Consider the following 26544-nt stretch of genomic DNA (forward strand, 5'->3'; position numbering starts at 1 on the left):
AAATTAACAGCAATCAAAAACTAATTAAAGCTGATGCAACAGAAGCAGCCAAAGAATGCCTGATAACATTTATTGAGCCAAAGAAACATGGCTGTCAAGTTAAACGAAATCAACCACATTCTGTTTTTGAATAGTAACGCAAAGATAATTATGCACTGGGTGACACACTCTGAATAAGATTCAAGTCATTACCTCAGAAGACAAAAGGATTGACATGCAGTACTAAAGTGCTTCCACAGAAAGAGGGCCTTAATGTTCAAACCTTTGAAGAGATTCCTACTCCTAGAGTATGACTCATCAATTAAATATAACATGTCATTGTTATGTTATGATAACCATTAATTAATAACTGACATTTGGGATACTTGTGTTGCCTAACAGGGCATTTCAAGCTAGGAACAGAGCTCCAACTACTTCCCAGTCTTTCCTATGTGATACCTAAGAAATCACATTAACTGACATTTCAAGTTAAAGTGCCCAGGGGCAAAACAGACCCTTTATCCTCCTATAATGCTTGGCAACCTTTCATCTCTTACATGTGGTGCAATGACCAAATGAGACAACCACCCCAGACTCAAGGAAACCATTCCAAGAGCTTACTGGATTAGGGACTTTAGATAGCCTTGTTAAAAATTTGTTATATAACAGGATATATATATATCCTAAACTGCTTTGTATGTTCTTTAAGATTAAAAAGAACAAGCTGTCGTTGCTGTCTTTAAAAGTTTTTATTATGCTTGAAAATAAAGTATAGCACCTATATTTTCAAAAGCACGTGTCTTTTCATTTTGCACTAAATATTCCAGAGCTAATCCATGGCCAGACAATGGCCAATTTCACATGATCAAATCTCATCTTAGCAGAATGAGATATGCATGATTTTCACCTGCTAGAATAAAACCCCATTGCTCATCCCTTCATGCATGCAAGCGAGCAAGTTAAGAAGTCTCAGTTAACCACATCTTCCTCTTTGATTCAAATCCGATACTATTGGTTAATGGCTTGCATCTAAGCTTCCGGGGTATGGAAGCTAAATTGTTTTATTGTGTATTTTAATTATGTGCAGGCATATTTTATAAAGCGTGTTGTCTTTCATAGAGAGCACGTGTGGGGTGAGGTCTGATAGGCCACCCCTCTGTTGCTAGGCGGGTTAGCATGGATGACCATGTGCAGTGATTGGGCCGTTGGGTTACTGGGCAAATTTTAGTGTTGCCATTTAGGGGGACGGACCAAAGGTTATAAAATCAAGTCATGCAGCACTAACTGGGCTCTTTTGCTGCATGCATCAGATCACCCGCCCATCCTCCCTAATCTAGGGCTATTGCGTTGACCTTGCTATGCCTGTCATGGGGTCATCTGCTTTTGGGGCAGGGGCTTGGTAGGAATTTTGTCCATTTGGCTGATTGGCTGGCGCCATTTGGTTTTTGCCTACAGTGTAGCAAATTGTCACAACTTGTAATGTTGTGGTTAGGCATTGGTTAAAAAATTGGTTGGTGGAGGGGTAAGGATTGGCAGTGCCTGCCCCTCCAATGCTGCTGCTGCAAGGGAATTCCATTAAAGGAATCCAGGGGCTTGCCATTCTTTCGTCCGTACCCCTGAATGGGGCTTAGGGCCATGCAAGCCCCCGGGAGCATGTGGGCGGCGGGGATGAGGGTCTGGTGCCTGGCTCCATGCTCTCCGCAATATTGTTTTCCCTTACTGACTTTCTCTGGAATCCATAAGTCAGTTCTGTCCCTGGGCATGGGGACAGATAATCATAACCAATGCCTAAGCAACCATTCATTTTTATGTATTTTAATAAAGTTGTGGCCAAAATTATGCCAAAAACCTTAAACAAAAATTATTTGTGAATTGTGAATTATTTAGGGGTGGCTTGGGGGACCTCGACACACAACTAGCTTTTCTACTTATAAACTACTTAGAAGCTATTTGGCAAGTAAGGAGTATATTAATCAAATGATCAAGCATTTTATTTGTATGCCACTTTTCCATAGTTAAAACCATGCTCAAGGTAGTTTACAACATGAAAAAAAAAGTACACTAACTACAAACATAACAAAAGTAGTCATAAACAATAAAGACATACCCTTCCAATTGTCCCTGTTTACCAGGGACAGTCCCAGAATTACATCCTGGCTTCTGATTTGATCCCAGAACGTCGCTATTTCCTCTGCTAGTGCTGCCACCGCAGAGCTCAAGAAAAAAGATGAGTCAGTTGCCATAGCCCTGTCTGAGTCATGTTGCCAAGCAAGCAGGGGCTACGTGTTTCTGAGGAACACTTGCTTGAGAACAGAATCCACATATGAAGTCAAACAGTCTAGTGGCCAGGGAATCCAGATGATCACAAAGCCAAGAGCCCAGATGGAGGGCAGAAAGCCGCAAGGTAGAGCTAGGAACTACAAACATTGTTTCCAGCATCTGACTACTGCTGAGAGCTCTGTTTAAGAGGTTTGGAGCCAGCTGGTTCTCATCAGTGCATTCTGCTCTTTGTTTCTGATGGATGATCAGCTGCAGGTGGGCTCACTCCTCCTTCTCCCTCTTCAGACTGGTGTTCAACAGGTGAAGTTGACTCCTCAACCATTATACTGATGCTTGTTCCGCCTGGCTGTGAGGTATAATCCTGTTGCCTTTCCATGGCTGCTACTGCCAGTCTCCTCCCTTGGGCACCTCATAGTGGCTGCTGGAGAGTTAGTGAATAATAGGAGAGCTTGCTGCCACCAAGGCCCAGCCTCACTCTGAGGGGCAGGCAGAGGGCAAGGCTACCCTGGGCAGAAAGAAAGGGGGAGTGGAGCACAAGGTTTGTTTGTTTTTTAAATGCTTTGTGTGTCTGTGTTTAATCTTGCCCTTTTCTAAAATTTATTTATTGATATGTGCTTTTCTTTTTGTAAATCTCCCAAAGAATAAAATAAAATCAGCATTAAGAGGTTTTCTCTGGATGGTTGAGGGTGTGTGTGCTGTGTCCCATTGGTGTAGTGGTGTGGACACGGCCCAGGACTGACCGGCTGGCAGCCTGAAGGGCCCTGCCCTGCTTCTCTCCACCTGGCTTGGGGCGGGGCCTGACAGGCGCCATAAAAGAATGCTTCTGCTGCTGCTAGGCAGAGAGAGCTCTGTGTTTGTTTGTTTGTTTGTTTGTTTAAAAAATGCTTTTATTTTTTATCTATGTGATTTTAAATTGTGATCGTTATTAATGCTGTATTATTAGTTTTAGATTTTATGATTTATGTGGAAATTGTTTTCCATTTGGTTGTGTAATTTTTGATGTGTTTTATTTATTGTTTATGACTTTTATGTTGGTATTTATGTAAATCTTGTCATGCTGTAAGCTGCCTTGAGCATTGTTCTAACTATGGAAAGGCAGCTTACAAATAAGATGATGAAGAAGATGATGATGAAATTCTTGGGGGGGGGGGGCTATAAAATGGGGGGTTGAGGAGGGTCGGTTATGAGGAGTGAGAAATGCCCCTATCTTCATCTGAGCAATGTTGGAGGGTATGTAAACAAAGCATCAAAAAGTGCACAAATAAATTGGAACAATTTCCACATAATAAATCTAAAGTAAAGATATAAAACATTAAATTCAGCAGCAACCCCCCACCCACCTAAACATTACCCCTGCCCAACAACCAACAGCAACTTAAATTACAGCCATAGTATTTCTCTGTTCTTAAATTAATCAGTGTATAGGATTGCTCTGCCTCTATTTCTCATGGGGAAATCAGTATTCATGGCTGCTGAAAGTGTGTACATGTGCAAACCCCACTCCCCAGTCTCTGTCCCACTCCAAGATACAAAACATGCTTTACGTCCCTTACAGGAAAATGAAAGGGCTATTTTATTTACATTGTTTAAGTAGGCCAAGCAGAAATCATAACAGGTGACATATACAGAAACACAGAACACAGCTTCCAGTATTTAAGCTAATAAGTTAACCACTGTTTCCTGTAGATCCTTAATGAATTTTAAATTATTATTTTTTGAAATTACTGGAAGCAGTTAAGAAAGGGGGGGGGGTTGAATGTAACAGTATTACATGCATATTGTCTCTTATTATTAAATTTTAAACTACAATATTTATGTTTTCATTTTTCCCACCCTGCACATGTTTTTATCTACTTTTTGCTTTTCCAGAATAGATACAACGTGTGGCATTAGAGCAGTTGTATACATGTTTTTCATAGACAGTGAAAATAGTGGCTATATTATGTTAATAAAATCAATTTACTTCTGACTGAATATTCCCTCATTATTCAGTAAGACTGGAGGGATTCTGTGTGGTCCTCTCAACACCCTTCATTACAACCTGACAACATAGTGATCTGATTTTTAATCTCACAGGCAAGATTTTCCTTTTCTTAAGTTCTCAGAACTGAGAACGAAAGCAAAAACTGCTGCTTTAGAAGGAATTTTTAAAAACCCATCAAATAAATAAAAGGGGAAAAAATGATGTGTGGTAGGAGCATATTAATCTGCAAATAAGACCCTAGATGTTCCCATGATTATAAATATGGGAAATATCCACAGCTAACCAGAGCCACATTCCTATATATTACCTAAAAATCATCAGTACTGGAAAATGCAGAGAAGTAAAATGAAGACATAAAATAGAATCCATTTGAAAGACGTTCATACCAAACTGGGGGGGGATATATCATTTGGGCTAGTTTAATAGTCTCTCTCATTAGGAGAAACGAACACACACTGAGAACATATCTCTGCCTTCTGATTAAGCAATGAGCCAATACAGCTGTAAATCTTCCAGAAATTCCCCACGGTTCAAGTCAAAAGAGCAGTGTTTTACTCTTTTCACCTCCTATGCTTCATTTTCAGACCATCATTGTGTTAAGTACATAGGAAAACTCTTCATCATGCTGTTAAAAGAAACAGGGTTTTTTCCTGCTATCCTGAGCAGCTTTGACACTGTAAGTTCTTCTTATTTTTAGTGTGATAAAAAGATCCATAGAAAGGTAATTAGTCTATTGACTTCATAGCAGAGGAATGATAAATATTGAGGCCACAATTATTCACCTTAAAAATTATATGCACAATAAAGCCCCATTTCTTTCCCTGTAGGGCAGATCTCTTTGTCTGAACTAATTTGCACAGGAAGGGAGTCTGAGGAACAGAGGCATACAGTGATAATAAGAAACTTAATCTCTAGGCCTTGTTGATAAATTTAAAATTGACAAATCATTGGATGCATATGGCAACCACCTGAAAGTATTATCAGGCTAACTCTGGCCAGTGGCGTAGCGTGGGTTGTCAGCACCCGGGGCAAGGCAAGTAATTTGCACCCCCTAACCCATGGATTTGCGCCCCCTAACCCATGGATTTGCGCCCCCTAACCCTAACCCCAGATGTTGCGCCCGGTGCGGCCGGCCCCCCCTGCACCCCCCACGCTACGCCACTGACTCTGGCTAATAGTCACAATGGCTGTGCAGTACTTGAATACCAGTACTTGGGGAGAACAAGTGGAGCAGAATGAGCTTGTGCTCCAGTCCTCCTTGTGGTCTTCCCATAGGCATCTGGTTGGCTGTTATGAGAAAAGGATACTGGACTAGAATTCTGTTAATTTAGTCCAAAATCCATATTAGAACAATATGTTTATTAGACCAAACAAACAGCACAAAATAGGCTTGTATACTATTTAGAGACATTTGGTTGGTAATAAAGATATTGTCTTAATATGGATTTCAGTATTATTCTCATTGGCCAATGTGGCTGCTTTATTGCAATCCAAATGCATATTTTAATTCATCATTGCATGCAATTTTATGTGTGCACTTACTTAAATTAATATTCTTTCTCGAATTGCACTTCAGTAATATGTTTTTTCTCACTGATCTAATATATGGAAGTTGATATATTTTTGAAGAGTACCATTATGATCAGTGACTAGAATCATGAATTGACATAATAAACTCTTTATACAGGACATCAGCTAATGAGTTGCAAAACTTTTTTTTTTAAAGGGCATTTAAAAATAGTATATAGTCTATTAAATAAGATATACAAGTTAAAGAAGGTATATAACTGCCCATGAATCTTGACATGAAAAGTCAAATTTTCCATGAGATAAGTCACATTAGAAAGTGCTGCAAAATTAAATCTGTTAACACAGAACAAATGCAAAGAATGAGGTGTTTGGGCAGAAGGAGATGAAAATATATTTGAACATGGCCCTTTCCTTTTCCAAATTCATTTGTTAACTACCACACCATCTTTCCTATCTAAAAATAACATTCAAATGCTACAAAATGCTGAGTTTTCATATTAGATTTTTGCTGGCTTTACTTTATTTTGCACTGTAACACATGGCATGTAGCTAACTGAGCAATTTGATTAGGGTATTTCAATTTCATGCCATGATAGTGAAGGTCATGAATTTAATCTTCCTCTATTCATTGTCACCATTTCTGCTGCTGCCCATAAATTAAGTAAGGCAACACTTTTGCTGAATAACTGGCCATCTACTCTAGAGATACCCTCCAACAGCCCTTCAAACAAAACAAGCCAGTGTTCGTATTCTAGGTCTCTGCCTAATGGGGGCGAATCCTATTTGTGCCTCCACCCTGTCTGTGTGGGGAATGGGGACATTCAGAACGAGAGGGTGGTTTGTGACTTCAGAAGAAAGAGCTGCGTCTAGCCTTAAATGCAGGCCATCAGCAGTGCCAGTGCTGACTTCATCCTAAGGAAAACATCAATGATTGGGAGCGGAGAAGTTTTCTATTTCTCTCAATAAGGGCAACAAAAATGTATCTTCCCTGCTTGCAAACTTTACATTGTATCTTGATAGGATATTGAGTGGAGTTTATGCTATCTTTGTGCAATCCTCAGGATATTCATTGAGTGTAATCCTATTGCACGCTTACCTGGGAGTAAGTCCTATTGAACTCAGTGGGACTTCTGAATCAACATAGGACTGAGCTGCTAAAATATTCCTTTCATCACCTTTCTATTGTTTCATCCAATACAGTAATCTGTTCCTGTTTTAATACAGAAAAAGCCTCTGGGAGATTGGCTGTGGAATTACTGGTACCTTTCTTTTTTGATATTTTATGTTTTCTGGATTTCTAATGAATCTTACTGCCATTTGAAAGCACAGACACACACACCAAGTATAAGCATGATTGTGTCTCAGTCTAAAAATCTGTAAGTATATTAATGCTTTAATATTAACTGCATTTTTGCACTGTAATTCTATCTGGTGTTTCTATATGGAATTTATTGACCAGATTTAAGGCAGAGCCCTAAAAAACTAACCTCCATGCTTTAAAACTGACCTCTCAGCATCTTGGAGGGATCTGCCATATTCCACAGCTGCATGTCATGTCTCCTAGCCATTTGCAAACCCTGTGTATTTGTTTGGTGCTATCATTTCACAGTAAAAGAATGTGGTGGGTCTTGGCAAATAGCCACACTTAGGCACTTTCTTTCTTTCCCCTTCCAGCTGAAGGCTCAGAACTGTTGCTTCATTTTAGCATTCAAATAAAAAAGAGAGCCAAACAATATATATATATATATATATATATATATGCTCCAGACTTAAAATTGTTATTCACAGCATTCACCAGAATTCACCATTAACAGTGGACTATTCAGATATAAAACTTCTGTGTAGAATTCACCAGTATTTTGCATATGTCTATAACATGTGAAGTAGCTGTTTTAGTACTCAAATGGAGAACTGAGTTGCCAAATTTAAGGTAAACGGAAAAGTAATTAAATAAGTATTGACCAGGAGGAAGACCCCACAGAAACATTTGCTTACAATCCCTACCCCGCAAGTAATGCCATCTAAACATGGTATCAGGATGCCTCAGATACAATAAAGCCAGACTACAATCAGAAAACAGGAAACAACCTACATTTAAAGCACATAATACTAGAAAGGTAGTCCAGGCTACAGACCACAGGTCAAGTCACACAAACTTTATGCGGTCAAGGAATTAAGGAATCTAGAAACCATTTTTGTATGGGGAATAATGAGCTGCAAGTCTAACCCCAAGTGAACAGATGATAAAAAAACTAAAAACACACATAGAGCAGATAGGTAATAGAAGTGAGACCAAATATAAACTAAGTAAATGTATAATAATATATAATAAAAGTATTCAATAGCTTCCCATACTTTATCTTATGGTAATCCTTATAACAATCAAAAAATGTAGATCAACATCATTTCCATATTGTGGACTACAGCTCAAGTCACACATACATATTATTTGATCAAAGAACTAAGTACATAGGCAACATAAAAATATGTTCTCTTGCACTATGGGTGAACACACACATACAACCAACAGCAATAGGATCAAGATCTGGACCATGGTCCTACCTGGGCATGGGATATGGCTGAGTAGGTAGTGGGAAGCCAAATAAACAGCACAATCAGGTGGGTGTTGGGTGCCATACTTTTAGAAGGACAGTCACTATATTGAAGCAGTCAGCCCATACGGCTCCTTCTCACTGCTTCTCTCTCTCCTTCCCCTCTACGCTGGCCATCACACTATAAGGGCAGCTGTCTGCCACTATCATGAGGCATAAACACACCATCACTGTTGTGAGTAAGCCTGGGTCCTCCATGCTACTGCTCAGTGATTGAGGAACAGCCTCCAGAACCAAGGGGTGGTGATAATTCCAAGTATCTGATGTACATGCCCACATGCCTGCTAGAAAAGAGTTTTGAAAAATAAAAGGTGACAGGAAAACTAGACTGTCACAGAAAACTGGGGACCCAGATTCCCCAGCCCATACCCAAAAAAAACCAACAGCAGAGCAAAAACAAGTCAGTTAACAATCAGAACCAAGAGGCATTAACATAGTCCAAACATCAACATCTTTGCATTTTTCTGATTTCACTCCCAGTGTTTGCCAGATTCGCGGCATTCAGCCGAACATATTTTGAGCGACCACCCCCATCAGTTTTAACATTACTTATTTATCTTTCATTTGTTTGCATGCCTCAATCGGGGCCATAGCTACTGAGGGGAGCTATCCAGGTATTTTGCTCCATTGAAGCCTCCAGAGAGGTGACTGAGGCTCTGGAGGGGGATTCCAAACTGGGTCTTTGACCCGGGTAAAATAAAGCCTGGTTTTGGCCCTGCCTCAGTTTCACTCCATTGGACAGACTCCTGGATTTGACCATGGTGCGTAAGCGAGCAATTCTTGGCAAATAAATAAAAAACTGTAGGACATTATTAAAGCAGTTTATACTTTTTTTAAATCAATAAATTATTTATTACTTAAGTAAGTTAAAAATCAAAGCATATTCACCTTTCTTGTCATCGAAGTACAGAGTCTGTTGAGCTGGATTTGACCACTGGAGGGAGGTGTTATCATTTTGATCAACCCTACAGGTCAACGTTGCTGTTTCACCCTCGATAACTGTAACATTCTGTGTGAGCGGAAACTGCCCTTGGCTACCTGCAGGGAGGATATATAAGAAAAAGAATGCAGGTTAGATTACTGCAACACATTATATGTAGGGGTGTCTCTGAAAATGGTTTTGTGGTTTTTATGAAGTAATGTTATGTTGTGAACTGCCCTGAGATCCATGGATGAAGGGCAGTATAAAATTTAATAAATAAAACAAAACATTACATTAAAACCTATAGGGGAATAGTAATAGCTTTAGTCTCCCAGAGGCTTGTGCATTGGGTAACTGTTGTTTTATTAGTTTATTTGCAGGAAAAATAAACATAAGAAACATTAGTATTGTCCTATAATGCTTGTCCATCCTTGCCATAAAGATAAGCAATTCGGGGAAAACAACCTCAAATCTGAACTATTTACCATATCTGTGGATGATGAAGAATCACAATATTCATGTGATTGTGGTAAGCTCCACCCATGCCCCTTAAGCTGTCATCCTTACAGAGTAGTGCAGGAGGGGCTACTGGAGATAAATTAGAGAAGCAACCAGCAGCTACCGTGTCACAAGGAGAGGACTTTTGGTGGTGGAACTCAACACAGAGGAGGTGGAGCCAGCTCCATGCAAAAAGATAATGACCTGTGCTGGAGCAAGTATCGATTCAGAAATCATGCATTTGCATTGTGCTGGCAGCAAATGCTCCATTGCTAAAGGAAAGAAAACTTATGGAAAGTATTATTTCACCGGGTCTACACTTTTTAAAGATTTATTTATTTATTTTATTTTTATGCTCCCTTCATCCAAAGATCACAGGGAAATTGATAAAATACAATATGCTCCAAGTATGAATAACGTTGAATATCACCTGTGACATATTAAAAACACAATGCATCATATACTGCATTATTTATTTAATCCAAAAGAAGCACAGGGCACAGGGCAACATGCAGTAAAACAACACCTATAAATAAAACACATTCAAATAACTGAGACATAATGAAATATTAAATATAATTAAATCCATGAGCCTGAATTAAAAATTTAAAACTGAAAACACATATAAAACACATTTTTCCTTCTCCACATTTTCCACTCATTCTTCCAGCATTTAAAAAAGTGGTCCTTGCTTCCTTGCGTCTGTTGATGCAATACAGTGTATGTAAAACCTAACTATGAAAGCAGTGATAACTTTGTGTTTGATGTGAGTATGAAAGCAGTTTAAGGATAGAGGCACTAATGGTCATTTTTTTGGCTGGATCCACTAGTAACCAGGCAAACAAAAGTCAAATGGTTGATGGGGGATTATACACAGCAAAAAATGAAACACATTTAAAGCATTGCTTGGATTTCTTTGGCTTTTTAATAAATCAGGGAACGAGCCCCCCCCCCCAACACACTGTTATGGAGTTACAGGTTGTGTAGCAGTTAGAGTGTTGATCTAGGATTTAGGAGACCATGGTTCATGTCCCCACTTAGCCACGATACTCACTGGGTAACCTTAGGCCACACACTGCCTCTTAGCCTCAACTACCTGGGGATTAAATGAGAGGCGGGAGAACAATGCATGACCCCTTAATTTTATTGGAGAAACTGCTGAGATACAAATGCATTAAATACATAAAATACACCATATAAGAACTAGAAGAAGCTAGTTATAATTTGTATGTTGATGTGTAGAACTGCTTTTTCGTGGTCAGATCTCAATGTTAACAACAACAACAACAGTAAATAAATTATGACTTCTTTTTCTTTCCTTTGCTTCTCTACTGGTGAAAAAACTCGCTTATTCGTCTTGCTAAATACGGAGCATGCTGTTTCAAAGGAGAATTATAATTTGATGTCCCTCACAAATCTACCCAGTTTCCCCTTCTGTCTTCCAGTCTCACCTAGATACTTCTCATTAGCTGGAAATGCGATGATTTTGCTTTGCCATAGGTGGCTCCAGCATGTGCAGAAACATAACAGCTATCTTGTTACCAATTATTGGAAGGAGTAAAAAGAACATGTATTTATTCTACCACCTACATCCACATCCATGAAGAGAATTGAATTAGTAATCCACACCGAGGGACAAAAGCATAAATTCCTCTGAATCACAATGCACATGAACTGGAACCATATATATTGTGAAACATTTAGAGGTTGATTAAACAAAATAGTGGTCTTCTGGCAGCACTTTCCAAATTGTGGCTCTAGTTAACCATATAGAATGCATAAAGAAATATATACGAAGAAAAAAAACAAAACAAAAATACCCTGCCCTGAGAGCAACAATAAGGATTATAATAATAATGACAAAAACATCCTGGTAATAATTACTGAGTTTGGAATAAGCTTAGCAGGATGTTGAAAAGCAAGCACCAGGATTATAGTATATTAATATATCTACAAAGGTGAAATATGATCCTAAACTGACGATGCTAAAATGTAGCTCAAAGTACATGGAGAACGTTAAGTTGGATTGCCACTTGAGGTCAAATCCACAAAGTCTAGAGCTGACTTTATTTTCTTGTAACACGAAGAACACTTAAAAGATTAAAAAGTCGAGAAAAAAAGGTCCAGGGGGTTGTTGTGTTGATTGTCTGCAGCAGACTAACAAAACAACCAGGAGTTATTTATTTTCAAAGACTAACAACTTTATTATGGCACAAGCTTTCGTGGACTAGAGCCCACTGCAACAGATGTATGGCATGAATCTGTCTGCCTATCTACACACACATGGTGTGGAGTGGCAATGTAATAAGTGGGGTCAAAAGGAAAGGAAATGCAGAAATCCAATGATGTTGAAAATTAAATAGTTAACTGTGGCTTCATTCTTGCAGCAAAACAAAGTTCCATGCTGTACTTAACATGATGTATATGCTTGTTTTACACTGGCATCAGTGTAATATGATGTATATGCTTGTTTTACACTGGCATCATCTCTATACGGGGGAAGGGGGGTGTCATCTCTAAAGCAGTGCTGAGAAGACAAACATGCATGTTTCATTTCTGGCAAAATATTAATGAGAAGAAATGGAACAAATGCCCATGTCTGTCAAGCTGTATCCTGAGTAATTCAGAATATCTCACAAAGAAAATAATTCTGCTGCTTGAAGGCAAGCAAAACACCCAGTGGCTAATAAGATATGTTTTCTGCTTTTGATCATTTATGCATTCTTCATTATTAACAATTTCACCCATCATGTCAATATTTACTTTCTTTGATGTTCTTGGCTTTAGCAATGCCGAGCTAGATTTACAGGAATGCTGCTTATTCTGCTTATGCATAGGCAGCCTGCAAGTGCAATCACCGATATAAATTATGATAGAACTTGTTATATTTTGGAGATTTACACATATAAAACAGTATGAATGAGTTACGCTCTGAACTAGGACCTGTAATTCACATTTATATGTACCTCTCAATCACACATTTGAGGTGTTTTATTATTTGAAAACTGCACTGCACTGAGAAGTAATATTTTGTGGCACCATGGTACCTTTCGGTGGCGGAAAAATGGAAACTTCACTGACATTATCCAGTTTTTAAGGGCTATGAAAATGCAAATTTAAAAATGTGTCACATTTTTATACATTGCATAAAGTAGAAGCAAAGGGGAAATTAAACAGCATTCACTGCCTTTACTTCTGATGAGTAAATTAAAAACTATGAAAAATTGCCAAGGTTTCGGCTCACTTCACCACAGGGGATTCCAGCTGACTTTCTTTCCATTTCTATTAGCTGACTTCTTTCCATCTGTATCTCATGAAATTGCCTCTTAAAATGTTGTCCTTCTGTATTATATATGCTTAGAACTATCAATGCAATCTGTTTGGATTGTATATATGGTTCATCACAGATATTTAGTATCATTTAGATGCCATTCTATGTAGCAAAACACTTAAAACATGGCAATTTTGAATACTGAAATACATGATTTTGTTGGACTTGTTGGTGTGCCCCTTTGGCCCACAAAATAACTACCAATATGGCAATGCTGATCGGCTGAGAGTCTCCCTGATGAATTAGTTCAGCAAGCTGCTCATGAAGCTAGCAGATGTTTACGGTGTCTAGGCCTGTAGAAACCTTATGGACCCTTTTCCTTCTCCTCCTCCCAGGAGCAAATGTCAGCACAACAGAGATCTGGAAGCATGCCATACAGCAGCACAGACAGAAAAAGCTGTCATGGAATACAGGCATGGTGCTGGGTACTAATTTTATTGGGTAGTTTAGTTTTACTAAGATCATTTCAAAATGCACTGCTGACAGTGCTAATTATCCATTTATGTTTTACGACGTTTCTTTCTCAGTGCTAATCCTGATGTTACACAGTTCCAAAGGACAGAGAAGCAGAAAGCAAAATTAGGTGGCAGACCTGTGAGCTGATCGTAACCTTAAAAAAAAAAAAAAAAAGTTTTGGGGAAAGTTCTGCATGAAACATACAGCTGTATTGTAAACAAGATTCGGTATAAGTAAAAAGATATAACAGGGAGAATTCTAAAGCAAAACAAGGGGGTAACTGAAATAAATCCCCTAGTTCCCTATTAATGCCCGGTAATTTCTGTTCATTGCAACAAATGAGCTATTTATTGGTAATCAACGTAAGTGGCCAGAAGAATTGCTTCTATAATTGTAAAGGGAGGAGGGTGTAGATGACTTTGATTAAAAACAAACTGTTTTGCTAATGTCAAATATTGAATGCTATTTAAGGACATAGGAATGAGTGGTGCTGAGCAGTCTTGTGACAAATGTTTTCTAAGCCATAATTATGACAACTATCAAAAGTAATTTTGTTGGAAATGAGACTGACCTTAATTAGGCAGACATTATTATTATTTTTGCCTTTGCTACAATGAACATAAGAGCACAACAAGATCCCTGCTGGATCAGCCCAAAGGTCTTTCTTGTGTCCAGCTTATTATTTTCCACAATGTCCAACCAGATGCTTCTGGGTAGCCCTTAACAATGGTTTATTCCTCCTAAATGTGGAAATTTTATATAAGCAAAAAAAAGTTAAAATGTCCAGTTCTGTGCTAATTCACAAGTAGATTATTTGGAGCAGATTACATTGGGGTCACCTTCCGTGATGTAAGGTCACACACTCAATTACTTGCAGGGTCACAACTTCACTGGAAAACTAGATGAGCTGGAGTTTAACAAAAATAAGTAAATAAATAAATCTATTTATCGGATTGTAGATCTAGATTCCAAAGAGCACACAAGTGACCCCAGGTGGGTAGTGTATAATAAGAAATGATGAGCACAAGTCCATACAGCTATAGATAACAAATATTTCACCCATCAGTACAGTACTACCATCTAAGCCAGGGGTTGTCAACCGGGTCCCTACCACCCACTCACTAGTGGGCATTTCAGGATTCTTGGTGGGCAGTAGGGGGTTCTACTGCACAAGTTGAATCCTCCTTCCATCGAGCACTGGTGGGCGGTAAAGAAATTTTACCATCAAGAAAGATGCATTAGTGGGCGGTAGGTATAAAAAGATTGACTACCCCTGATCTAAGCAATCACATCTGATCTAACCTTCTGAACAGACAGTTAACTTTTATCTTTAATACTGATTTATGTATTATGGGATTCATATTCTATATTTTGTTTCAGAAATGGATCTATCAAGGTGGTTAATATAATAATTTGAAAACATACAAATATAATGAGTTTTATTTGATGTCTCTCTGCACATCTGATATGCACAGCTGACAATGGTTCTCCACCCCATACTATGAAGGTAGCAATGGATGCCTACAGAAGCAGCGAATGCATCATTTCCCCCTCTTTGAAGCTGCTACAATAATATTTTTAATAAACAGTGTTGCCTGTTATAAATTCTCTCATACAAATATGTACGTTTGGCAACATAATAACAGGCCACCCTCAAGCAACAATAACAAGCAAAGGAACATGACCTGGATCATAGGTGAGTGACAGAGCACATGCTTAGCATTTGAAAGGTCCTAGATTAAATAATTAGTATTAAACAATTAGCATCACAGTTAAAATTATCTGAGGAAGCAAGTGATAGAAAGGACCTTCAACTGAGTTCCTGGACAGTAGAAAATACTGGCTATAGATCAATGGTTTGCAAATATTAAATGCACTTGATCCAACTTTATGAGATAGCACTGTAGTGAAATTCATATACTTTCATTTCTTCATTTCATCAGAAATACTAATTTCATGCATATGCAAATTCAACTACAATACTAATTAAAAACCAACCAAGACTTTTTTCATCAATGTGTATGAACGTAAAGAACATAAGAAGGAGGGATATAGGATAGAAGTTTTAAAAATCATTGCCTTATGACAAATCTATTAAATTTTATTGTCCCAGCAAACTGAAAAGGATCAAAGCTAGCCTATTATCAAGAATAAAACAACTTCTGCTATCAGCTATAAATTATGAATGGAGTAGGCATTTTTTTCTTTGTCAGCTAGTACTACAGAACATCCTGAATGAACATTGACTGCTAAAGCTCTCATGTTCATTTATGATGAATTATGCAGATCATCCAATACCAGAACAATATTAAGGTGCTGGAGTTCGTATTCCTAAACATACGTTATGAATTCCAATGCACCAGAGACTTACTTTCCTATTCACACAGGGCCAATAATAGGGAGATAATATTTGATATCAGCTATCAACTGATAAAGTGAAGGCTACTTCTCACACAATATTCTATTTCATTGGGACTCCCATCTGGCTCAATGCAGTGGCTTGCAATCCCCTAGTCCTAGTAACAGTAGTAAAGTCAGCACAATTAAAATGAGATTCGAAGATCCTGCTCCAAGCAAAAGCAATCTCAATAGCTCTGGAGTCATGGACACTGTGGGATTGGCAATGGTAAGCAATGGCCAGGTTTATCATGCTGCACTACTGCAACATACATTATAACATTTATAATAACTTTCCTTCCATAAATAGAAATGGGTTCACTGAACAGGGCTTACCCCATCTCCAAATATCTGCTTCTATGAGTTGATAGACTTTTGGGAATGATTTATAGTGTGAGGGGCTTCAGATGGGTGGAAAATTGAAGATAAAAAATGCACCCTTTTTATGTGAAGAGAGGAACAACCTAAGCTACTCTTTTATTAATATACAAGTTTTGGAAATTGAAGTGATTCTGATTTCAAATTAAGAGGAAAGGTAAATATGACACTGAAAAGAAAAGAAGTTTCATTGGAGTATAGAAAACTGTCTCCAAGTTTCTAATGATCCTGAATTAATATGAAGTATATTGAGGAAATTAATAGTGACAGATGAAATACTGTAAGTCCACAGCTATGTAATTTATGAGAAGATAAAAAAAAAATTATAACTCATTAGAACAGAGCTTTCCAAACTGTTCATGTTGGTGACACACTTTTTAGACATGCATCTTTTCGTGCCATATTAATTGTGTTTTACTAGTAAACCGGTGGGCTGCCTACTCCAATTCCAGCCCTGGGAGGAGCGCAGGGAGCATTCGCATGACACATCTACACACTGCAGCCGACACACTAACATGTCACAACACATAAGTTTGGAAAGCTCTGCATTAGCTCCTAACTTTTCTTTGGCAAACTCCCTTGCAGCATCCTTTGCTCTTTTACACCCACCCAGCCAGTCAACTCTTATCACAGAATCATAGAATAGGATTATCTAGTTCAACCCACTGCAGAACAGAAATCTCAGCTAGATCATACATGACAGGTGGCCATGACAAGCATATGTCATATAGGCTTGACAAGTATGTCAGGAGTGCTCTGATGGTGTTTCCTGCTTGGCAGGGTGTTGGACTTGATGGCCCTTGTGGTCTCTTCCAACTCTATGATTCTATTCCATGATTCTATTATTCTATCTCTGCTTTAATATCCCCAAGAAAGGTGAGCCAACCACTTCTCATAGAAGTCTTTTCCACTGTCAAACAGCTCTTACTGTCAGAAAGTTCTTCCTGATATTTAGTCCTGATTCTCCTTTTTTGTAACTTGAATATACTGGTTCAGGTCCTAGCCTTTGAAACAGGAGGAAATAAGATTACGCCATCCATTCATATATAACCTTATGCTAGGTCTTCCTTCCTTCCTTCCTTCCTTCCTTCCTTCCTTCCACTATTCTCCTCTTGGCAGCCTGGTTGGGGCTGACATTGCTAGTTTCTAATGAGCTGGCCCTATCCAAGGCAGAGTCTATAACATTCTCTCTAGAGGATGAAACTCTGTATTTGAAGCATTAACTATGCCTAGGGGCCAAAACTCTCATATCTAATAAAGTCAGCCTCATTATTTATTTATTTCACTTATATTATACTTCATAATATATCCCACCTTTCTTCCATCATCGAAAAGCATCATGATCTCCTTTAAGCAAAGCATATATGTGGTTCCCAAGAGTTTTTTCATCCAGGTACTGACCAAGCCCTCACCTGCCTACCTGCAGCAAATAAATGCCTTCATGCACCTTTGGCTGTAGCATGAGGGCCCAAAGCAGGGAGCCATAGATCTATTGCAGTAGGTATCCTTTGCTGAATCTTCCAAGAAGTATTGACAAAAGATGTCCTGTGATACTTCCCATGTGCCCCAACATTTTGTGTTTCTTTTACCTTGCCCCTGGAGTACACCACAATCCTCATATGGGAAAATGGCACTAGAACCATCCAAAGCCACAAAAAAGACACAGTTTTTGCCTGGTTGTTTGCCAAGTACAACACTATAAACGAAAAGATTTTGGGGTATCACTTGCCATTTTGTGGAGCTGTAGCAATGAACAGTAGCTCTAGCAGAAAGACCATTCATATGACAACAACAAATACTGGTGTACAGTCTCCAAAGAACTACTTTCCTACTTCACAGCCTATTTCCTGACTTCTCTAATAAAAACTTTTTTTAAAAATCCTCTCCAACTTTGAACAGATTTCTGCATTGCATGTATACTACTGGTATCTAGGCAAATCCACATTCAATTTTTTAAAGAGCTTCATAAAATAAACATAAACTTAGATTTTGTGATGAAGTTCGTAGAGAAACAGCTGTTAGGTTTAAAGTTATTTTAAGATTAAGAAAGAGATTTATGTGTAGCGCTGTCTTATCTATTAAAATTTGTTCAAGGTGAATTCAATTTGTATCTCAACTGTCGCAACTACAAGGCACACATTCTAGAGTACAGTCAGTACAGTAATTCATTTACTGTAAATGATTTTGGGATAATGACATATTTAATTTTAACTCAGTATAGTCTACAAAAATATTTAAGAATAGATATTTTGAAGTAATGTCCAACTCAATCATCACAATGTGACTCAGAGAATAATTGTATTCTGTCATTTACTACTGCCCACTCTTTTTGAATTAACAGAATGTATTTATGAAAGATAAGGTAGACACTCCACATCTTCCTTCCTTATTTTTCTGATTGTTTGTGCAGTCACAAAATAAATATTCAGTACAGTGTGTCACAATCTTAAGTTCCAGAAGGGTTTATCTCAGAAAATAACAGGAAATAAAAGTAAATCCCTCTCCCTCCAAACAAATTCTGTTATATTACCCAAGTTACCCAGTTTCCCCTCGCCCCATAATCTAGTGTGTGTAAACAGGGTAGGAAAAAATACACACTAATATGCATGAGAATGCAGTAGATTACAGGAATAAGATACTCCCACCTGCATGACCAGCACCACAGAATAAAATTGGGGGACTTCATGTCTACCTCTTGACAGCTGAGTTGTGGGGTGCAGTGCTGCAAGTCACTGTTCTGTCCCCAGTTTATCTATCTGAAACCGTTGGCAGAAATCATTGGACTGTCTGCTAAGCCGTGTCATCCGTATGCTGATGACACTCAACTCTACTTTTAAATCTGAATCAGGAGAGTGCAATAAGCTGTTGTTAGATGGCATGGCTGACCATATTGCCACATTCTGCACTAGCAGGAGCTACCAAACCAAACATTCAGACAGCTCCACAAAGAACACATTAAAACATCCAATGGTGAGATTATCAATGCATGAGCCACTGTAGCCAAGCTATCCTGTTCAAGAATTAATACAGCTGGCACACCAGTTGAAGCTAGTAAAAAGAGGCTGCTTGAGCATCCAGTGACAAGGATGAATAAAGGAGTACTCCCAAACAGGTAGCTGACCTGAACAATAGAGCCACTATGTCAGGAGCACCAAAGGGTCTCCATCTTTTAAGAATTCTGGCTCAAATTACTGGCCGCTGCCCCGCCCATCACTGTGTCCAAACATTGGCCCTGGGCTTGCACATGGCTCAGATGTCAAACAAAAAATTCCGTTTTTAATTTATTTGCTTCAAATGTCTTCCCACCTCCCCAGCAGATTTGTGGAAGTTCAGGCACCAAATTTCTTGACTTTGGGAGGCTTTCTGAAACAAAAATCTGGACTCCCCTAGGTTAAAGGCATAAGATGATAATTAGCATCTCTTGAGAAAATGATGTGATGGAATGATACAGAAAAGGTCGCTGTAAGGAGCACAAATGTAGGCAGAAACCTTACAACAAAAGCCAGAATTGAAAGCTTAACTTTCAGTAAAAGATACTGACAAATTGGGCTACTTTCTATTTTAATATCAAGTTTCTCTCTTTTAAATTCAGTCTCAGAAAACCCAAGGAGAAGAAAAAGGTAATGGTTGTGTGTCCTTTGATTTCCGCCCCCACCCCGTGAAAGCTAGCACTCATGACAGTATCTTTACTGTTCTGTTTTAAGATTTAATAGTAAAAATACTGTGACATATTTGAGAAAGAAATTATTTAAAACATTAAAACAGTCATTAAAATCAGCCCAGCTTAGGATCCTTGTTAAGGAATGGAAATTATGAATTCAATGAGCATTTCACTAAGGAAAATTTATTACTCAGTATCAGCCTTTAGCAAAACCTATCAAAAGCAGAAATATTTAGGACAAGTAAAAACCAAGAAAGTCTACAGAAGCCTTACATTTTAAATCAGACTCTTGTAGAATATAACACTTTGCGATGCTTTTCCCCTCAAAAAAAATGTTTAGGGGTTCTCTCATTTTCCTACTCATATTGAAATACTGCCCCTTAATGAGGTCAAACTTCACAAAATGTTCAGGGTATCATACCCCTGCGTCCCCCCAGAAAAAAAGCACTGGCACTTCCCCATGTGAGTTAAGTTTTACATAACCAGTTAAGGTGTTGACTGTTAATAGTGCTACTTCAGAGTAAATTTAAGAACCGTGGTTCAAGCATTTATGTCACTGAGATAAAAATGAAATTAAAAGCAGAAAAGGGCAGTTACAGTCAATTAATAAACTACTAAATTAAAAGGTACAGAGGTGATTATATCCTATTTATTCCTTTCGAGATTCCAAAGTGTCACCCCAGAACCTCATTTGATTTGTGTGCTGAAGATTTTAATATGTCACTGAGAAAGAGGCAGGCATAGCGCCACTAGACTCTGTCTGTTAATTATTTCCCCATTTTCCAGGCATTTCTCTAGTTAGATAATTTTAGACTCTGGAACTTGATAGTCTTAAGAAAGACCTCTTTTTGGAAATGTGTGTTTCTTCACCTACATCAAAATGAAATAAGTCAGTTCGGAAACTTCAACTGGTGCAGAATTCGGCAGTCAGGTTGCTCACCAGAGCAAAATAGTTTGAGCATATTACACTGATCCTGGTCCGATGGCACTGGCTGCCAATTAGTTTCCCGGCCCAATTCTAAGTGCTGGTTGTGGCCTATGAAGCCTTAAACAGCTCAGGATCACAATACCTCTGTCCATACGAACTTACCCAGATCCTGAAATCATTCTTTGAGGCCCTTCTTCATGTGCCTCCCCCACAAAATGTCCAGAGAGTGGCAACATGAGGACGGGCCTTCTTTGCAGTGGCTCCCCATTTGTGGAATGCTCTCCCCAGGGAGGTTCACCTGACACCTTCATTATACATCTTTAGGCACCAGGCAAAATGTTCCTCTTCAAACCGCTACCCTTTTAAATGTTTTGGAGGAGGGGAGGGAGTTTATGGGTTTGTTTTGCTCTTGTTTTTATTACGTATTTTTTTGACTTTTTTACCTTGTATTTTTGTGTTATGTACTGCCCTGAGATCTACAGATGGAGGGCAGTATACAAATTTAATTTTAATAATAATAATAGCCTGCCTTTATATCTGGAATTTTGCATAACCCCACTATTATAAAGCACAGCTAGAAACATAACTCTTTTTCAAGCCTTGTAGGAAGAAAATACACATAGCACAGTAGGTGAGCAGCACTTTTCTTGACCCTTTGCTACCTGAGGTTTTATACTTATTGATAATGCCTACCTTTGAATTATTAGCCACATCCACTAAGAACAGGTAGAGCTCTATAATTTACGCACAAGCATATAGGCAGGATCCCATTCCCCTCCTTTTAGAAGCTATTCTTAATATTGTCAGTGTGCTTACCGCTGAGAGCACAAACCATGCAGACTCCAAGCTAGATAGGTTGCTGAGCTTCATAATTGCACCCCTATACCCCAGGACAGGAAACTTAGTGATTTGTAATGCTCACTTCCAAGACAAGACAACCACTATGCTACCAACTCATGTGGGTTCTTCAATTACAAATCCAAGCAGGTGATACAATCTGATTTGTCTTATATTAAGTCAAGCAGCTTCCTGGGTTTTCTTTGGGAGGGAAAGGGGGAGATAGCTAGGTTTTTTTCTAAGCCAATGAGGAAAGGGCTACAGCTCAGTGGTAGAGAATCTGCCTTGCATACAGAAGGTAGAGCTGGAAGAGACTCTGAAACCTTGGACAGCAACTTCAAGTCAGTACAGACAATACTGATAAACCCGTGGATCTGATTCAGTGTAAGGCAGCTTCCTATATTCCTATTACTATTTTTTCCCCTTTATTGGGGGGTATCTTTTTTTTAATCATATACCAAACTGTTTGTATGAACCAACTGTGCCCCCACCTCAAAGTTTCAGGAACAGCATAACCATACCAAACCAATGTGAAAAAAGAACAACACACTTTGTTTTGGGCTCATAATTGTGCTGCACATTGCGTAGAAATCTGTCATGTGTTATCCAAGGAAGCAGACTCTAAAACAGGGGTGGGAAACCTGTGGCCTGCCAGATGTTGTTAGAGAGGATGGGAATTGTTTTGACCATGCTAGGCTAGCTGGAGATGATGGAAGTTGGTGCCCAAGAACATTGGGACTTTCACCATTTGTCTAAAACAGTGGTCTGTTCCTATTGTAATACAGTTACTTAATGTTTTTAAAAGAAAAGAATTGGAATTCAGCCATGCATTAAATACCTTAAAAGTTTGAAAAGACTGCGCTTTTGGTTGATTTTCAAAAGAATTTTCCACCTTCTGAACCCACACTTTAAATACCAAAAGACATATTTTATGTCCTTTTGTTCCTGCACATTCAGCTAAAGTGAATCTTCCAACCAATGAAGCTAAGCCATGGTACTTGTTCCATAGAAATACCTTTTTCTTTAAACTCTGTCTTTCATGTTAAGACACACGTGTCACAATGCAGGGCGGGGGGATCCATTTTGCCCAGATGCTTAGAGTGACAGCTAGATCTATAGACTCAGTAGTTTATGGCTAATTATTGCTCCTTTCAAGCTTCTTTTTATATTCCAGCTCTTCCCATACACCCACACACTTGTAATCTAGCAACAATATGCCTTTCATTTATTCCTTTTCTGCTGAAGAGCCTGTATATTCCTGACATCTTGGCTGCATGTGCTTTTCCAGTTACAAACAACTTTCTTTCTTTAATCTCATCATTTGTAATTTTCTACACTTGTTAGTCCCTTGCCATTCAATTCTTTTTTCAATAGGGGATCAAATATGAAAAATAAGGTTCATTCAAACACAGAGGCATGGCTGTCTCAAAAGGCAGCAACAGTTTCAATGCCAACACAGGAGACAAATAATTTAAAAATGTTCAATTCTATTTCCAATAACAAGGAGATTAAGAAGAAGTAGAGACACTATAAAATATTTTGATTATTTTAAGAAGAAAGAAGACTCGTTAATCAATTTCTAGAGCCTAAATAAGTACAAAATGTAGACTAGATTACTGCAATACTCTCAGTGTAGTGCTGCCTTTAAAGGCAGGGTGGAAACTTCAGCTGCTGCAATGATCAGCCACCCAAATCCATCTGGGGTCCCACTTAATTGGTTACCTACTCATTTCTTAGCTCATTTCAAATTGCTAGTCCTGATTTGTCAGATACACCAGGGGTCTCCAACGTGATGCCTGTGAGCGCAGTGGTGCCCTTGAGGTCTTCTGTAGGCACTCGCCAAGCATCTGAGGCCCACCACCACAGTCCTACATGACTCTATGATTATTGTTTTCTCCCTTGGAAAGCTACAGAGCAGAAGGAGGAAGAGTAGCAGTGTAATTCCATAGTGGCCAATGTAACATTTGTATGCTTTTAAACATATTTTGTGTTTTAGCTAAAAGCATTTAAATCCAATTAACATCAAGCTGTTTGTTTGTTAGCTGCTTGATCTTCTCTACAAAAGGAATGCAGAAGTATGCTGCAGGTAGTTTAAATGCTTTCTTTTTATTGTGTTTTAATATGTAACAGTTTTGCAACCTCAGGAATTTATCTGTAACTTAGATAACTTAAAAATTGTTTCCATTTGTGACAATGTACATAAAGAGCAAATGCTTCATGGGCAAGTGTCAAACTTAACAGTAATGCTTAGTGGAAACTGTGGAGAAAATATTTTTTGGCAAATGACCAAGGTAACACATGGAAGCTCATTGACTTCTACAAATAAATGCCTCCAGAATAGGCCTCTGTACAGGTGACACTTCACTGTGCATTCACAAGCTGAATCAAGGCAGGCAACACTTTAGTGCAGACATAGGCAAACTCCAGCCCTCCAGATGTTTGGGACTACAATTCCCATCACCCTGACCACTGGTCCTGTTAGCTAGGGATGGTGGGAATTGTAGTCCCAAACATCTGGAGGACCGGAGTTTGCCTATGCCTGCCTTAATGATTTGTTTCTTTTCAACCCAACATTTGCAGGGAATGCAAATGTCACAGAAACACCCCCCCCCTTTAAAGGGTTTCATGCTAATTAGCATCATATTGCATCAACTAATGAATTTTATTTTCAGTTTCCCAGTCTCAAACTCAACAATAACAAAGTTGCTAGCTGACACCAGGATTTCAGTGGCTATTCTGTTTCTGCACTTTATTTCAGCATTATCTCATCTCCCATAGGGAATTTTTCTCTGTGTGTGGTATTTATCTTAAACTATGTTAAAACTCATGTACACTTTGTGTTCAAGACTGCCTTTGACATTTTTCATGATTGTTCTGCTCCCTGAGGCAAGGCAAGAGACTTACAACTCCTTGGGTAAATTTTTGCATCTCTAGATCAAGGTGGGGGCCTCCGGCTTGTGGGCCAATCTTGGTCCACAATATTTCTCCATTTGACCCATGAGACCATTTTGGGCAAAGGACAACTACCCACACTACAACTGATGTCACACAAATAAGGGTGTGGCCTGACCAAAAGGGTGGGTTTGCCCTAAACTGCTTTGTGCAGTTCCCAAAGTGCATGCCAACAGGGCTGGATTTAGATGAAGAAAGGCCCTAGGCTATGCCATTTGTGAGGCCCCTCCCAACCCCCCACCCTCACAACTAGAAGAAAATGAAAGAGTGTTATAAACAAAATTGAGTGGAGCCAAGGATGATGATGGGTATTTAAAATTCTGCAATTCACAATGTCTTCTCTAAAGGACATAATATACTATTGTTAAATACCATGGTGATTTTTTAAAATGCATAAAATTAACACTGAAAAATGTTTGCAATAGCTGAACTTTGTAAACCTTTTGTGGAATAAGCATTATTTTTTTGGAAAATGAAGTTGTAATGTTATTCTTTAAAAAAACTGCAGATAAAGGCCTGGCCAGGGCAAAGGCCTCTTATATACTTGCTGGGATTGACAAGGCATCTGACGCTCACCTGAATCTCACAACTCTCCTGACAGGTGATTTGGTCTGCAGCCACAATGTGGAAATAAAGAATGAGATTGCCCACCAGATACCAGGCACTCTACTCTTCAAAATAGGCCCCAGTGTTTTTGTTACAATCTCCTTCTCAATTAAGTAATAAATTTTAATCTAGAATTTAAATTCTCAAGACTTTCTTATTTGTTAATTTGAGAAAGTAAACTACTGCTCTCACTTCATTACAAACAGTATTTCTACTTGCAACACACTTGAGCAAACCTGCTCCTCTTCCTTTCACAGATATTTTGTTTCCATTCCAATTGTAGCTGCCTCTGGATAGTTATCATTTAACTCTTTGGGGAAATAATTAGCATCACACGGCATGTGCATGGAAGTTGCCAAACCAATTAACCAACTAGAAGGATTACTGTTAATAGCACCAGTTTTCCTATAACTTGATATTGCTGGATAGTTTTGATGAACTGCAAAAGCATTTTTAGTTTGCTTTCTGTTGACTCCCTGGAACTTTTATTTATTATTGCCACATTATTTTGTACGATTCCTTGCAAGTGAAGGAAAACAACTTTTTTGCTTGTATATGTTGACAATATATTTTTGGTTACTGACGACAAACAAAATTGTACAAAAACAAGATTGGGCGCAGGCCTGGCCAGGACATAGGCGTCCTGACTGTGACAAAGGTGACCTGTGTGTGTGCTTGCTTGCTTGCTTGCTTGCTTGCTTGCTTGCTTAACAGCCATTGGGAACTTCAAGGTCCCTGCTCTCCCTTCTTATGGTCTTTGTACTAGACCTGGAGACTCCAAAAGAGAGCATTCCATGTCAAGAAAGAGGGCAAGTGGGCACCCTATCTTTATATCTATAAGATTTTGCAGACTTTGGCTGTGTACTGGGGCCCTACCAAAAAATAATAATCAAGTTGTGCCCCACTGCTTCAAATTGGGCCCCACTGGCTAGCCCTGAGTCTCATAGATGCTGGACCTGAGTTGTCCTGCCCTTGCATGAAGTCTTGGGTTTGCAATTTTGGGAGAAGGGAGACTGTGGCACTGGGGAGAAAGCAGGCTGGTGAGGCCTCCTAGATTTAGAGGCCCAAATTGCCCTGCCCTTGCATGAAGTCTTGGGTTTGCAATTTTGGGAGAGGGGAGACTGCCCGCTGGGGAGTGGACGGGCTGGCATGGCCCCCTAGATTTAGAGGCCCTAGGCTTCAGCCTACTTAGC

The 26544-nt window shown here is 38.9% G+C and overlaps 1 protein-coding gene across 5 annotated transcripts in view; it reads right to left on the reverse strand.

Moving 5' to 3' along the window:
- Positions 1-26544, reverse strand: part of CADM2 (cell adhesion molecule 2) — a 359857-nt gene that overhangs the window by 134288 nt on the left and 199025 nt on the right. For all 5 annotated transcript variants that reach the window (XM_083439260.1, XM_083439263.1, XM_083439262.1 and 2 more), the window contains one exon: positions 9274-9423. In XM_083439260.1, the coding sequence (XP_083295386.1) occupies positions 9274-9423 (150 nt within the window). The remainder of the gene's footprint in view (positions 1-9273; positions 9424-26544) is intronic.

The sequence above is a fragment of the Podarcis tiliguerta genome (genome assembly GCF_965153285.1).
Source record: "Podarcis tiliguerta genome assembly, chromosome: 4".
NCBI classification, from domain to species: domain Eukaryota; kingdom Metazoa; phylum Chordata; class Lepidosauria; order Squamata; family Lacertidae; genus Podarcis; species Podarcis tiliguerta.